Source organism: Syngnathoides biaculeatus, chromosome 22 (assembly GCF_019802595.1).
Source record: "Syngnathoides biaculeatus isolate LvHL_M chromosome 22, ASM1980259v1, whole genome shotgun sequence".
Lineage (NCBI taxonomy): Eukaryota > Metazoa > Chordata > Actinopteri > Syngnathiformes > Syngnathidae > Syngnathoides > Syngnathoides biaculeatus.
Genome location: NC_084661.1, coordinates 11,154,321 through 11,170,625, shown reverse-complemented (window position 1 = coordinate 11,170,625; position 16,305 = coordinate 11,154,321). Strand labels below are relative to the sequence as shown.

Below are 16,305 nucleotides of genomic sequence, written 5' to 3'. Positions count from 1 at the left end.
AATGGAAATCAAAAGCATATTTTCTGTACGGTGGAACTGTGACTCAGCCGGAAAAGCGTCTGACTCACAATTCTGAGGTCCCGGTTTCGATCCCGGACCCGCCTGTGTGGTGTTTGCTTGTTCTCCCCGTGCCTGCGTGGGTTTTCTCCCGGGCACTCCGGTTTCCTCCCACATCCCAAAAACATGAAACATTAATTGGACACTCTAAATTGCCCCAAGGTGTGATTGTGGGTGTGGCTGTTTGTCTCGGTGCCCTGCGATTGGCTGGCAACCAGTTCAGACTGTACTGCCGCCTCCTGCTCGTTGACAGCTGGGATAGGCTCCAGCACTCCCCACAACCCTCGTGAGGATAAGCGGTAAAGAAAATTGATGGATAAATTGCCCCTAGGTATGAGTGTGAGTGCGGTTGTTTGTCTCGATGTGCCCTGCAATTGGCTGGCAACCAGTTCAGGGTGTACCCCGCATTTTGCCCCTTGCCGCTGGGAGAGAGTTGCAGCACTCACCCCGACCCTCGTGAGGATAAGCGGCAAAGAAAATGGATGGATGGATATTTTCTGTACCTTTTTCCTGTCTACTTTAAGGTGCAGTATCTGAATAATTTGGGAGAGTTGAAGAGATTTGGCAGCCCGACATGCGCAACATTCCTTTTTTCCGACCCCACCCACACCAACGTGACTCTTCCGGAGACTTTTCGCACGCCTGGTCCTCAGCATAGCACGCTTGAAACAATGCTTGCGGTATGATTTTTTTTTTTTTTTTTTAATGATCCATTTCCCTTTCTCGAGTCAATGAACGCACACAAATGAAACACTCCCCGTTTTCAGCCTCCTGACATTCTCCCACACGGGTGCGCACAGCTGTCGTGCAGCTGTCAGATCGATGCGATGGTTCGCCCACGTATCAAATGCACACATAAAAATAAAGACGTTTGAGTACCCTGCGTATAAGATTTGTCAAATTATGGACATGGGATTGCGTTAACAGAAAACTTTATAAATTATTCAAAATGAATGCGATGTTAGGCGGCATGGTGAATCAGCTGGTAAAGTGTTGGCCTCACAATTCTGAGGTCCCGGGTTCGATCCCGGACCCGCCTGCGTGGGTTTTTCTCCGGGCACTCCGGTTCCCTCCCACATCCCAAAAACACGGAACATTAATTGGACACCCTAAATTGCCCCCTCGGTGTGATTGTGAGTGCGGCTGTGTGTCTCCATCTTCCCTGCGATTGGCTGGCAACCAGTTCTGGGTGTACCCCGCCTCCGGCCCGTTCACAGCTGGGATAGGCTCCAGCATTACCCGCGACCCTTGTGAGGATAAGCAGCTAAGAAAATGGTTTAATGTGATCGAATGTTTCCGTTTTATGACGGGGGGTGGGCAAACTTGGACTCAAGGGCCAAAATGGTGCATAAAGTTCATTTGTAATAATTTATTCCAAATTTCCTAATTTATTTCAATTTCAGTTGAGTTTTATGTATTTTATGTAATAGTTTTAAGAAATTAAAGGAAATCTTTGTAGTTGTCATTGATCTACCAAATAAAAACTGTTGAATTTGAGTATATGAAGTTACTTGTGGTGTCAGAAAGATACATCAAAACAGAATTTTTATGTAATAAAAATATTAAATGTGTGCATTTATTTTTTTAAGTAATAGTTTCAAGAAATTATAGTATTTGTAGTTGTCATTGATCTACCAAATAAAAACTCTTAAATGTCACTATATGAAGTTACTTGTAGTGTCAGAAAAGGATACACCTAAACATAATTATGTAATAAAAATATTAAATGTGTACATTTTTCTGTAATAGTTTTAAGAAATTCAATTACATTTTAGTATTTTTAGTTGTTATTGAGCTACCAAATAAAAACTGGGAAATGTGACCATATGAAGTTACTTGTGTCAGAAAAGGATACACCAAAACATAATTTTTACATAATACTAATTATGTGTATTTTTTATGTCATAGTTTTAAGAAATTAAATTTTAGTATCTGTAGTTGGCATTGATCTACCAAATAAAAACTGTTAAATGTGACCATATGAAGTTACTTGTGGTGTCAGAAATGGATACACCAAAACACAATTTTTATGTAATAAAAATATTAAACGTACATTTTTATGTAAGTTAAGAAATTAAATTTTAGTACTTGTAGTTGTCATTGAAATACCAAATAAAAACTGTTAAATGTGAACATACGAAGTTACTTGCGATGTCAGAAAAGGATAAATCAAAACACAATTTTTATGTAATAAAAATACTAAATATGTAATTTTTTTTTCAAATGTGTAAGACTAGGTTCAGACAAAAGGATGAAAAAACATGATGAGCACTTGAAATCCAGCGACAATCTATTTCAACACCAGCAATTGTCTTTTTTTTTTTTTCACGGTACACTGTTATGACCCGAATTATGGAATACAGCACCACGAGCGTTCCGACCTGTTTGTATTTTTGCCCACGCCGTCGCGGCTTCTCCGGTGCCGCCGACAGCTGCCGGCCGCACCTGCTCCGCTCGAGGCCGCCTCCGTCGTATGAAGTACTAAGTATGAAGACGCACTTTCATTTCTTCCTTATTTTATTCACATACAGTACCATCGCTTCTGCGCGGATGACATTCGAGAATATCAAAAGGAAATCTAGCCCCCCCCCCCAAAAAAAAGTATCGCAGAAGTGGGACAAAAAAAAAAATCTGCTGGTACGAGGACTACAAAAGAAAGCACACGTGAGGGCGTCTCGCGCTATTTACAGTGGATTTAAAAAGTCCTCTATCTCATTTTTGTTTTATACAGAACATGTACAGTATCATTCTTTAGTGGGTTTGTGGGGAGGGGGGGGTGAAAGCACACTACTTGCCTCTGCCATAAATAAAACACACACAAAAAAACAGAAGATCTCACATCAAATCAAAAAGAGCCATGAAAAGCGCATGGAATGATAACTCAAAGAGGGAAAAAAAAAATGTCAGAATGACACACTTTGACCTGATTGTGAGTGTGGAATTCCAAAATTCCTCTGGAAAGACAGCAGCTCAACGGGAGTGTTAATGGTTAAAGTGTGACGGGAGGAGAACGGAAAAGTCGGCGAGACAGGAATGCAGCAGTCAGGTTTCGAACTCCACGCCGGATGAGTCGTGCGCGTACATTCACAGGTGGATCCCGTAGTGTGGCGGGACTCGGGGCTGGGGGGGAGACGACCGAGAACGGCGGGCTACTTCTTCTTGGAGTTGACGCTCTTGCACACCCAGTTCATGCCCTCCTGCGGTTTAAAGGACAAAACATCAGTTTTTAATAGAGTGTCGGACAACATGTTGGAAAAAATAAAATAATAATAACAGGATAAAGTTAAACTTCGAGCGTGCGTTTATTAAACACAGTCAGTGTGATTTGACAGGCGCCGTGGCACTCGCAAATCTGCACAATCGCGCATTACAAGTAAATACATAGATATCAAAAGACGTCGCTTATTTTGTTTCGTCTTGTGCCACTGCGCGATTATCGCAGACTCAGCGCACATGAAAACCTCTTTTTTTAAACACGGAAGCACACGGGAGCTGCTGCTCAGCCTACTTCTACTTCCTAGTTTACCCGACACCGCCCCCCCTCCGCTCTTAAAGGGGTACACTCTTAATTACAAACAGAACACCCCTCCGCAACTTTATATCTGCGGGCGTGACTGACCACACCTGTACATGTTTCAAATCCTTTTCAAATTTGCAATATTAAAGTTGTTGTTTTTTTCAATCTCAGAAAATTGTTTTGAAATTCTACGAAAAGGGGAAGAGAACGCTGAGGCTCAGCAGCATTTCTTAGAAAGTTTACTGAGAATTTAAGTAAATAAATAAATAGTTCCCTGAAGTTTTAAATTCATCCTTTGATTGCTATCAGATAAAAAAAAAAAAAATATGGCAATATGCATCACATTACTGAATATCGCTGCTTATAATTGTACTCACTCCATTTGGCCTTTATTTCAGATTTTATTAAAAAGATAAATAATAAACTATACGTCGACACTTCCACTTTTTCCGCACAAGCTTTTGATGTGGACTGTGTTTTCATTATTATTGTTATCTTTTTAATAACTACATGGTACCTGGATGCCCTCGCCGGTGAGAGCCGAGCACGACTGGATTTGCCAGATGCGGTCCCGGATGGTGTGCAAGTTGAGGCCCTCGGCGATCTCGGAGGCCGGCGCCGCCGTCAGCAGGTCCTGCTTGTTGGCGAAGATGAGCACGGGCACGCCGCTCAGCTTCTCCTCGTCCAGCAACTCAGCCAGCTCCTGAAATGAGACCCCCCCCCCAAAAAATTAAAAATAAAATAAAATAAGCAGCAAATCAGTTGACAAAATGGCTACCGAAATGAACCAACAATCGAACCGAGTTGAAGTTTTGTTGTCACAAAAGTCACACACAAGAAAATCATTTCTGGTTACGTACTTGCCCCGTCTCCTCAAATCTCTTCCTGTCAGCGCTGTCGATGACATAAATCTGCAAACAAGCAAAAAAAAAAAAAAAACCGACGCGTTACGACGTGAATCGGGACGCGCTTCCCCGTCGTGTCCGTTGAAATCCCGAGCGTACGAGCACGTCGGTGTTTTCGAAGTAGTTCCTCCAGTAGGGCCTGATCTTCCGCTGTCCGCCGATGTCCCAAACGTTGAGTTTGAAACCTTGCGACTGAACGCTCTTGATGTTGAAGCCCTGGAGGAAGGTGGAGAGCGTTCGGCTTTGTGAAGTTTCGCATTGGGGAAAATATTGGCGACGCGCTGGTTGCGGCCGTCCGAGACCTGGGTGGGGGTGATGTGGCTGATGTCCTCGGAGGCCAGCTGCTTGAGCAAGGTGGTCTTCCCGCCGTTGTCCAGCCCCAGCAGCAGTATCCTCACCTCCTGGTCCGGTGTGCTCTTCAGCTTGCGCAGGATTGACAGCAATCCCTACACGCAAATATGAAAACAACGTGGTAACGATGGCTGCCATTATTGTACAAATCGCAAACATCCAGCCATCTTTTTATGGCGCTTGTCCTCATTAGGGAGCCTATCCCGGCAGATTTGGGTCAGAGGCGAATACACACAGGCAGGACTGGTTGCCAGGGCACATATTGACACACACAAGCACTCACCTATCAACAATTAAAAGTATTGCAACTTGTTAAATAATGAACTTGAAACTAATATTTCATTTATAAATTGAGACCCTTTGCCAATTTCACACATCTCTGTTGTGACGATATTTCAGAACAACCTCGGTTCTTGAACACAATCCATTCCAGAAGGCGGTTCATTAAACGATTTGTTCGAAAACTGAATCGATATTTCCCATTACAACTAATAGAAAACGAAATAATGCGTTCCAAGCTTAAAAAAATTGGGCTTTTAAAAGCAATTTTTTTACCTTTTCCTGATAATAACTGCATAGTAGAAATGCATGTATAGTTTAAATCCTTTATATGATAAAATAATTTAAGAAATACATTTACTTTTTGCTGAAAATGTATGGTTTAGTAGTAGAGTAGGCTTGGCTGGGAGTGCATTGCCGTATCTGTAGCGACTCGGCTCCCAGCCTTGTAAACATTTTTTGTATTAACAGAAGTGCAGAATAACTTTAAACGAACAATAATGAGAGGGAAAAAAGCAAAAAATATATATTTTTACAAAAAGTAACATACAAAAACAACTTGTAACTCAGGTTAACATTTGAAACAAAACAAAATTGGGGAAATGCTAATGGCACAGAGCATTTTTAAAGTTCACAAGAAAAAAAAGCCAAGCAAAACTATCAACTATCTACTACAAATCTCTTCGGTGGGGGTGACTCGCCCCCTGGAAGTTCTTTTCTTTTCCCAAAGAATTTATCTAGCGTCACTTCTTTGGAGGCATGATTGGGGGTTAATAATCCTCAATAGGAAGAAGAAAAAAAACTGTCAGTAGATCTGCGTACAGAGGCTGCGTTATACACAATAACAACGCGCGTCGTGGGTCAGCTGGTCGGGCCGCGCACTTATGTCATTTCTGGGTTTTGTCGGGGGCGTCCGAGGACTGATTTTCGTTCGAAAACCGATTTGTTCGAGAACGGAGACGTTCGAGAGCAGAGGTTGTACTGTACAGTATTTGTTGTCGTTGTGTCATCACGGTGATGTGAATATCTGTTGTTGATCAGTATTACCAGACCACTGGTCTCGTTAAAGTACTTGAGGACTCTCTGCACCCTTTAGTTTGCGCCAATGTCATTGTATCAGAATTATCGCACTACTGGTCACTTTAAATCATTGACAACTCTCTGCTTCCATTGTGTTATCGTCATTGTCACAGCATACCCACAGTACGAGTACCCTCACATTGCTCAATGTGTATGTTAGTGCCCCTACATGTATTTTTGTCATAGTTGCTTGTTGGATGTACTACTAAAGTGGCTGTAAACATAACTCAATGGACATCTCAAATGTTAATCTGCCTGGATTTTATGATGGAATTATGAGAGGAAAAGGTGTGTTTTTGGAGCTGGGTTTTCATGCTGCAAGTCGGATGGCCAGACCCGAGATTCGAACCCAGAACCTCGGAACTGTGACGCAGGCGTGCAACTCATCAGCCCCAAATGCTATGCTATCTTCTGAAGAGTAATTCTGCACAACAATCGATGACGTTATTGTCCTATTGGGATCAATTGGTGTCCTTTTGCGTTTTCACCGGCTGGATGCGGGCCCAGATAACGCAAACGGGGGATGCTAAACGCGGCTAATTTGCTAAAATAATCTCACCCCCCTGCTGGCAACTGAAGAATACGCAACAAGGCGGCGTTGAAAGGTTAACTAGCCCCGCGAACAACATCAGCAACTTGGCATCCCCCTTCTGTGTGATAAACGAGCACATTTCGAGCCGTTTTTGGTTCGGTTAAATGAAATTAGGAGCGAATCAGGGACACTCACCATCTTGTTGTCTTGTGTCGCGGAGGGTTACTAAGGTGGATGACGTCACGCACACTGGCACGCCAACGAGTGGGTTACTTTTTTGAGCCTCATCGTGCTTGATAAACACTTTAATAATACAATCCCCACCTTATATGAATTTATATGTATACATCGTAAGGGCGCCATCATCAAAATAGAGATTAAACGAGCTACGGTTGGGAAAATTCAATCAGTTGTGCTCAGTCGCATCCACAGGTAGGCGACATTTAGCTAGGCTAAAATGGCTCGAAACTAACCGCGAAGTAAAAATCTGCCTTGTGTTTAGTTACGTGTACATAGATACACTAATTCATTTAATTGCGTCAACGAGATGCGACCGATCTATGGAATTAAATGGTAGATAGAAAGCTGTAGGACCGGGATAATATTTCAAATTTTCGGGTTCTACTACCCAGCCGATTCGCAACGACGCGAGGTGCAATACCACGTCAAGCTTATAGGTGGCAACAACGAGTGTTTTCCCCTCGATGCAGAAACCAACAAGTAAGATCGAGCATCCACTTTGTTGTGGCTAACATTGTCTTGTTCGTCTCGCTTCCTACCATACTGTAGTGCTCAGAAAGGGACACGGAGACACTGCTGTTTTATATAGGGTCATTTAAACTGTTCGACAAGTCAATGTCGGTCGTAACCTTTGAAAAACAATTACTCGACGCGCATGCTAACGTGAGGCTAACGCTCATTTTCAGGGTCTCCAACCTACGTCGTCGTTCTCCACCAACCACCGGTCAGTCTCGCACCATTTAGTCTCGCGTGATGTCGCTTCAACGACCCTCTCGGTCACCCAACTAATCCATTAAAATACATTCATTTATTTATATATATATTTTTTTTTCGACGCATCTATAGACATTTTTAAAAAATGTGTAAAAAGATTTTCAGGCAGGCATTAGGTAAGTAGGAGATTCGCTGAGATAATATTGACGTTGCGGGCTTCAGGACCCGTAGAATTCCGACTTGCGGTGAGCTGCCCCGCAAGGCTATTGGCGGAGAGCTTGCCACGTGCAACAATTCTTTCCGTTTCTTGACTGTACCTGGGTGCTTTTGACGCACGGGCGGCAGACAACCCGTACAGAGGTGAGTTTTGCGGTTTTCCGTGCACAAAAAAGTGCTCGTTTAGCTTTTGTGCGCCCCGTCACCGCAAGCACAGCGCCGATAACACGAGACACGAGTTGCATCAGTCTGCCGACATATGTTTTCTCTCTTTTCTGTCACACCATCCCCACCCAACTCTGTCCTCTTCAGAAAATCAGTTAAATCACTTGTACGTTTAAAAATAATTGTTTTTAAACATTTTAAACTGTTTTGGCGTCAAGGGACAACGTGGATGACATCCAGATGCGCTCCGCCTTGTAGATCCAGTTTGTCAAGCTCCTGTTACAACCAGAGGTGCTTCATTAATGGTCATGATAACTATACTCAAATGCATTAATGAGAGTAAAATGCTGTCTGAAATAACTGTAGTCGTTTGACTTCACGATCTAAGTGTTATTTTTTACTACTATAGAAGACTAAATAAACATCTGCAAACTTGGAACCTTGCAACTCTGAATGAGTTTTTCATTGATGACCTACTTTCTGCAAGTAAATGTCCTGCAGAGGCCTATCAGTTCCAGGCTTGTTGGTAAAGTTCAGTACGTGCTATGCACAAAATTGACTTTTGACTCTTGCAGGTCCACATTTTAAAGTAAACAGAGCCAGAGATGTCCGGTTGAGGCCAGCCTGGGCTTGCGCTAAGTCTCTTAAAAGCAACACTTGCAGCAGCATCTGTAATTAACTAACTCCTTATGTGAATAATTTGCAAGTTGTGCTTTTCTTTTTTCCTAAGATAGGCTGGGCCGGTTCTGGTCGGGTCACAGAACGCTGCCGCAGCTAGATAAACTGAAGAACCTTTCACAAGGAGCCTGTCAATTATTTCTAGCAGGGGGGACTTGTTGAAGGATTGGTCTCAAGCGGTGGGAAACGACACACTTCCACCTTGGGAATTTTTCCATCTTGAGGGAAATACTGTATAAATGTAATTGTGAGGTTGTTTATCAGGGCCAAAAGGAGTAGTGTTAGTACTTTTGAGAGTTCCATATGGAGAGCTTTTTTATCATTTGTTTCATATAATTAATAGCCAGCAGTCTACACTTTTTGACCTCAGTAGAACTTCAATTCGGTGCTCCAAGAAATGCCGTTGCCATATTGATTTGATATCCTACTAGTACACTGTGAATAAATGCTGCAACTGCTTTATACTAAGACGTTTGAGCATTTACTTGATATGCAGCTGAAGGTCCATGGATACGAATATGCACCTTGTCTTCAGTAGTAGGACAAATTTTGCATACGAGTAGGGAAACAAAATGTTATCAGAAAGGAAATGTGGCAAAAGTGTATGGGTGGACTGGACAAACTGTGTTTATTAACAATACTTACTGCTATATCCCAAAATATAATTAATTAGGTAATAAAGCAGCTCTTATACGTTGCACATTAGAAACCTGGCGTTTTGCTTTGAGTCAGCGATTTAAGATCATTTCCAGATCTAGTTTTTGTTCAATTGTAACCAAATTTACACTCATTCCAATAAAGCAGGGGTCACCAACGCGGTGGCCGCAGGCGAAAGGCAGCCCGCGAGGACCATATAAGCAGGGATGAGAATTTTCCGCTGATCGGCGGATTTCTGACTTTTTCAGATCAAAATGAATATTCTCGAGATAAGTGCAAATCAGTTGAAGAAAATTTCAGGGGGGGAATAGGGTACCGTGCGCCTGCCTCTCGGTGGTGGGCTCCGAGCTGCAAGTTCAGCTCAGTGCTCGCACCAGCACTACTATCATATGCCGTTCTAACTTGCTCGGTAGTGTAAATATTTGCATTTTGCGACATAAACAATAAAACTCGTTTGCGCCAGATTACTCGATTGGACAACAGAGTTATACGGTATAACGATCCAATCGTTTTAGTGGTTAATCGAGTTTCACCATTGCCATGTACGTGTTCTCGGTTCTCAGAAATCGCAGTGTAACTTGTTAGTTAGCCAAGCGATAGCGCGAACTGAGCGACGGTGTGTTCATAGTTTTACAATGGCGAAAGTGTTAGAAAAAAAGGATGAAGATCGAGCAAGGGCAATTGACAAGGATGCTGGAATCAAAAACAGTTTCAGACGGGCATCGCTTGAAAAAAGTGTAACCGCGCAGATAGGTCCGAAAACGGTATGTCTAACCGAACACATACAAAAAGTGGACATTCGCGGCAAAGTGCTGTGCACTCTGTGTTCCGATAGGTGCTCAACCCACCGCCCGAATCTGACTTGCTTACTTGAATTAAAAATTTTAAAATGCCTGTAATGTCATTTACTACAATAAATTAAAACGAAAATATTTTATGTACGTGTAATGAACTGAGTCTGAAATTTGCCGCAAACAGGTCATGTAGCCCTTCATACCATAGGTGCTAGCCCTCAGCCTCAAAAAGGTTGCTGAGCCCTGCAATAAAGCAACTCAGCGCCCCCTAGTGGCAGAAATGTAACAGTGCTTTCGTTCTCAGGTTTTCGCCCAAACCTTTCCCGAGGACTGACGTCAGCGCACCTCCGCCATGGCGCTCAGGCCCACCTTCGATATCGACGCCCCGCGGTGGGACCAGACCACCTTCATGGGGCGGCTCAAGCACTTCTTCAACATCACCGACTGGAGGACGGCGCTCCTGCCCGACTCCCGCCTGGATGAGGCCAAAGCCTTAGTGGAGCACTGCAGGTGCGATTGATAGTCCAGCTTTTCCCTTTGTGGGTTACATGATGACCAATTGCAGCTTCTGTGTTCTAGAGCTGGGTCGGTCCCACCGGGCACCACTGAGGAGCAACTCCACTACGCCAAAAAGCTGTACGACTCGGCTTTCCATCCCGACACGGGCGACCGCATGAACATCATCGGGCGCATGTCCTTCCAGGTGCCCGGCGGCATGGCCATCACCGGCTGCATGCTGCAGTTTTACAGGTAGAGTCGCGCAACGTTTCGCCCGAGATGTATTGACAGACAGATCTGGAGTCATTTTGTTTACTTGTACTGTGCAATTTTTGAGGAGAGGGGGGGAGGGGGGAGGGGTATCTGGAGAAAAATAAAATATAAAAGAGCTCCAATTTGTAAAACCTGCTTCATTACATTTTTATTATACTTTTCTAATTTACAGTCCTACTTTTATTATTGCAAAAGCACGTAGTTTTTTGTGTATGGATAGTAATAGTAGTCGTCATAAAGTATCCTGCGTGGTGGTGCATTTCCAGGACAGTGCCTGCCGTAGTGTTCTGGCAGTGGGTTAATCAGTCCTTCAACGCGCTGGTCAACTACACCAATCGCAACGCCGCCTCACCAATCACCCCAAAGTAAGCCCTCAGGCCTTCCTTACATCCATCTTCATTGGGAGCTTCGAGTGACATCATCACTGTGCGCCTCAGGCAGATCGGCATCGCCTACGTGACTGCCACCAGCACAGCCTTAGCTACGGCGGTGGGACTCAACCTTTACACAAAGGTATAGTTGCCACTGAGCCCAAACTACAGTATTTCCTCACTAATCTCAACTCATACATTTGGTAGGTTGCCAAATTTATTTTGAATAGCCACCACAAGCCAAAGTCAGTTTCATGAAAAGGTCACAAATACAAACCTTAGCCATAGTAAAGAGCAACGTTCAGCTTCATTTTCTACAACGACAGTACTGAATTTGAAACATCACCACGCTGAATTCTTGGTTCCACTAATGCTTCATTCAAGCCTTGCGTACTTGCCTTGAACAGGCACGTGCTTGTGTAGATTTGAAACACCCGCAGATCGCTATATATCACACTGGCATTGAATTGAATGATGAAATTCATAAATTACTCTGACGGTGTAGTGGTGCATTCGCCTTACTTCGGTGCAGGTAGCGTAGGATCAGTTCTCACTTAGTGATGATTTGAAATGTAAATGGGAGTTGGTGTCGGTGTCTTTATGTGCTCTGTGGACTGACTGGCGACCAGTTCAGGGTGTAATCTGCCTTTTGCCTGAAGTCAGACGGGTTAGGCTCCAGCACCCCTTGACCCTGAAGAGCTGTTGAGAATGGAGAGCTCATGAATGTATGTAATAAAAAAGTGATGGCTACTTCGCAGATTTCATTGATTGCATTGGTTTTCTAGAACATAACTCCTACGATAAATGAGGATTTACTGTATGTTAACTGTGCTTTTTTTTTTTTTTTTTTTTGGGTGGGGAGTGGGGGGGGGGGCTTTCCGCACGGCTCCAGATCTCACTCTACCTCCCTCCTCCCACAGAAAGCACCCCCACTGGTGGCACGATGGGTCCCTTTCGCGGCTGTGGCGTCGGCCAACTGTGTCAACATTCCCATGATGCGGCAACAGTGAGCGTGTCATCCACACGTTGAGAGATCATTTAGATTTGAACATATTGCACCAGTTTACACTTGTCATACAAACATATTCAGACCCAAACCAGATCTACCAGGTACGGGGGAAAATGTGTCATAGAACAGTGCGATCAAGGTTGAATTTTGTGGCCCTAGTTCTAAAAGGCTAGTTGGTACTCTGCACCAAAAGAACACCGACCCTCCAGTGAATCCTGATGGTGCCAGCATCATGGTTGTCAGGTTTTTTTTCCAGCTGAAACTGGGGCCTAAGGAAGGTGGATGGAGTGATTGTTCAGTTTAACAAAAGAAGTGAAGAAAAACCTACAAAAACATCTTTATTTAGGGTTTATTTTGAGCACTTCAGCAGGTTTGTATTCCCTCCTATTTAACATGAGTCTGAATGGGAATGTTAAGTGTCATCACACTTATTTTGACTTCCCCTCTTGAAAACATATATTTTTTTAAATCAATTAACTTATAAAGATTGTAAGTTACAATGGTGGAAAAAGTTTTGAAATGATTTAGTTTGGTCTCTTTTTTTCTTTTAAACCACAAGTGCTTTGCATTTGAACTTATGTGTCCACTGTATGTGTTAACATAAACCACAAAAATCATAAAATTTACCATAACTCCCAGCCTACAGACCGTACCTGGTTATTAGCCTCACCCAGTATATTTGTAAAGGAAATACTATTTGGTACATACATACGCCGCAGCCGGGTAAAAGCCGCAAGCGCCCACATTGAAACCCGAGATATTTACGAAGAAAGACCCTACACAGAGAGTTTAATGCTATTGCCACGCTAATGCTAACACTAGCGCCGCACTAACGCTAACAGGGCCGGTTAAAAAAAAAAAAACATACCGGTAAAAATCACTGAGACACGGCAATAACACGCCAGCGCAGCGCTAACGGGGCCAGACCGGTAAAAGCCCCTTCCTCGGCAGATATATTCCACCATTCTCACTCTTACCTTTTCCGCTCGAGTGCCCCCTTGCGGCCGTTAGAAAAAAAATGCCCGCAGGGTTGAAAGCGTGTTAAAAAAGTCGCAGCTTGTAGGCCGGAAATTTGGCTGTTCAATTTGAAACTTGACGATTAGGCAAGCAATCCAGAGACCAAATGTGTATACGAAAAGTACATTTTCCATGAATTCCACCTTTCTTTTGAATAAAAATGTGCCCGAAATGTCTTCTTTAGGGAAATCTTGAACGGCATCGCTGTCACCGATGAAAATGGCAACAAGCTGGGCCACTCACGGGTGAGAGCGTTCTCTAAAAATGGAATCCCAAAAACAATGTCTTCGATCTCTTCATTTTTCTCAAAATCTTGTTCAATACTGTGCGTGCAGAAAGCAGCGGTGAAAGGCATCACGCAGGTGGTCATCTCCAGGATCACGATGGCTGCGCCGGGAATGAGTACGTAGAGGAAATGGAACAACCTCTTTATTTTGCTGCCTCCATCGCCCCTCACTCGCTCGCACTCTCTTCCGCAGTCATCCTCCCCATCATTATGCAGCGGCTGGAAAAATACAAGTTCATGCAGGTTCGTTCCCCTTTTTAATTTATTTTCTTCTCCGAGAGAGCACACGAATACCGTAATATTCCTGCAAGGCCTACAAGCCGTGACTTTTTTCACACGCTTTCAACTCTGCGGTTTATGCGGCGATGCGGCTAATTTGTGCGCTTTTTCTAACGGCCGCAAGGGGGGGCTCGAGCGGAAAAGGTATGAATGAGGCCGGTGGAGTATATGTGCCAAGGAAGTGATTTTTACCAGCCCTGTTAGCGCTGTGCTAGCGTGTTGCTCCTGTGTTCCTGGTGTGTCTCAGTGATATTTACCCGTAAGTTTTATTTTAACCGGCCCTGTTAGCATTAGCGCAAGTGTTAGCGCGGCCTTAGGGCTAGCGTTAGTGCTAAACTCTTTCTATCGACCCTGTTTTAATGTGGGCACTTGGGGCTTTTACACAGCTGCGGCTTATGTATGTACCAAATGGTATTTCCTTTACAAATGTACTCGGTGAGGCTCGTAACCGGGTGCGCTCTGTAGGCCTGGAATTACGGTACTTCTTTTCTTCTTTGCAGAGAATCACGTACCTCCACGGCCCCATTCAAGTGATGATGGTGGGCGTCTTGTAAGTGCGACATGCGGAAGGAGTTTTAACACGGTCCGGTCGATAAACGCGATCGACTTTCATTTCGTTGTGGTTGTCTTTTCACAGTTTGACCTTCATGGTACCTGCGGCCTGCTCCCTGTTCCCACAGCGATGGTCAGTCACGTTTTGCCTACTTGTCCGCTGTTATGATTCCAGAAGTAGTTATTGTTTGACTGTGAAACAAACGCACGCACTTTTGTAATTCAAACAACATGTTCTCCCCGTGCCTGTGTGGGTTTTCTCCGGGCACTCCGGTTTCCTCCCGCATCCCCAAAAATATGCAAACTTAATTGGACACTCTAAATTGCCCCGAGGTGTGATTGTGAGTGTGGCTGTTGGTGTCCATGTGCCCTGCGATCGGCTGGCGACCGGTTCAGGGTGTACCCCGCCACCTGCCCGTTGACAGCTGGGATAGGCTGCAGCACTCCTGGCGACCCCCGTGAGGATAAGCTGCAAAGGAAATGGATGGATGGATAGATGTATTATATTGTGAACCAAGACTCTTAGTACCTGGCAGCAGCCAACAGAGGGCGGAAATAATACAGGCTCAACTCATATCCTGCCTCGTCAGGGAGCAGAATAAAATACAAACCATTTGTTTTCGAAGCCGCTTATCCTCACAACGGCCGCAGGAGTTCTGGATCCTATCTCAGCTAACTTTGGGCATCCTGAACTGGTCGGCAGTCAGTCTCAGGCCACATATCGACACTATCACTTCATGATAGTTTCCTTTTCGTGAGTATTTACATTTTATTTGCATATATTTGCATTTTTTTCCAAATATAATGACAACATATAAATTCATTTTCATTTTAAATTATATTTCTGTCAACTAAAAAAGTAAGTAATGCAGCAGCTTGTTTGCTGTTTCAACATGTTGCAAAAAACAATTTCAATGAATATTTTCCCCTTGCTCAAAATGTACATTTACCTTTTTAGACTTTCATCAAATAATTTCTAAAGTAATTCGGGACAAACTAACACGATGCCTCAGTGGGCTGTGAAATATATGATGGGAAACAATTGTATTATAATTTCCCCATTTTTTTTCCCCCCAAGTATTTATTTGTTTACTGGGTTGATGGCATTTTTAATTTGTATAAAACTGTGTATAAATATTTCAATAGCTCTTATCCACAGTATTGCTCTGACCACGTTCCCCCCTCGTCTCGGTGTCTGTGCCGCAGCTCCATTGCCGTCTCAAAGCTCGAGCCCGAACTCCGCGACTCCATCACATCCAAGTACGGCGACGCTGTGCGGTGCGTCTACTTCAACAAAGGCCTCTAAGAACTCCTCCCAACAGGACTCGACACATACCCGTACTAGGTCTCTCCCCCCCCCCCCTCGTATGATTGCTCACGTCTAAAAAGGTGCTTATTATGTAGAACTATTCCGTCTACGTCGGGACGTTCTGATGAATGCTTTGTAATTCTGCTGTGATGATTTCCGTTTCTCTCTCATTACAAACCAAATCTCTTCTCAGGTATTTTCTTTTTAGGCCTCCGAGCAAGGAGCTGAACAAAATAGGTCCTGGTACTTTGGGGATTTAAAAAAAAATTTTTTAAACATTCACGTGCCTTGGATAACCTCTCTGCAGCATTAAGGCTCCCTGGTATGTTCTCAAAACATAAACTTGTATACACGGTTAAAGCTGGACGAATGACGCTGCTCATTTAAAAAAATATGGGAGTGGTGCGATAAAGGCCCGCAAAATGGAGGACGTAACAGACTCGGGTTTGCATGATTCAACTGTAACTGTGTAATAAAGATGGTACAATCCTGAAGATATGTTGGAGTAAAAGACCTGTGATGTTTG

The 16,305-nt window shown here is 43.7% G+C and overlaps 2 protein-coding genes across 11 annotated transcripts; one reads left to right on the top strand and one right to left on the bottom strand.

Moving 5' to 3' along the window:
- Window positions 1-2,448: 2,448 nt before the first annotated feature.
- Window positions 2,449-7,061, bottom strand: arl3b (ADP ribosylation factor like GTPase 3b). Its single transcript, XM_061810418.1, has 7 exons — window positions 7,046-7,061; window positions 6,917-6,970; window positions 4,782-4,925; window positions 4,579-4,695; window positions 4,435-4,485; window positions 4,092-4,277; window positions 2,449-3,254 (listed from the first exon to the last, which is right to left on the bottom strand). Exons 2-7 carry the CDS (start codon window positions 6,917-6,919, stop codon window positions 3,207-3,209), a joined length of 549 nt encoding a protein of 182 aa, XP_061666402.1. The 5' UTR covers window positions 6,920-6,970; window positions 7,046-7,061; the 3' UTR covers window positions 2,449-3,206.
- Window positions 6,849-16,277, top strand: sfxn2 (sideroflexin 2). 10 transcript variants are annotated; one of them, XM_061810409.1, is made up of 14 exons: window positions 7,448-7,685; window positions 7,898-8,035; window positions 8,275-8,347; window positions 10,490-10,695; window positions 10,765-10,935; window positions 11,223-11,321; window positions 11,394-11,469; window positions 12,248-12,333; window positions 13,538-13,598; window positions 13,689-13,755; window positions 13,833-13,882; window positions 14,419-14,468; window positions 14,556-14,603; window positions 15,677-16,277. In XM_061810409.1, the coding sequence occupies exons 4-14, from the start codon at window positions 10,538-10,540 to the stop codon at window positions 15,774-15,776; spliced, it is 966 nt and encodes a 321-aa protein (XP_061666393.1). In that variant the 5' UTR covers window positions 7,448-7,685; window positions 7,898-8,035; window positions 8,275-8,347; window positions 10,490-10,537; the 3' UTR covers window positions 15,777-16,277. The 10 variants fall into 10 exon arrangements, with proteins under 10 accessions (XP_061666398.1, XP_061666396.1, XP_061666401.1 ...); XM_061810412.1 differs by lacking the exons at window positions 7,448-7,685; window positions 7,898-8,035 and adding an exon at window positions 6,939-6,985; XM_061810411.1 differs by lacking the exons at window positions 7,448-7,685; window positions 7,898-8,035 and adding an exon at window positions 7,172-7,441.
- The last annotated feature ends 28 nt before the right edge of the window (window positions 16,278-16,305 follow it).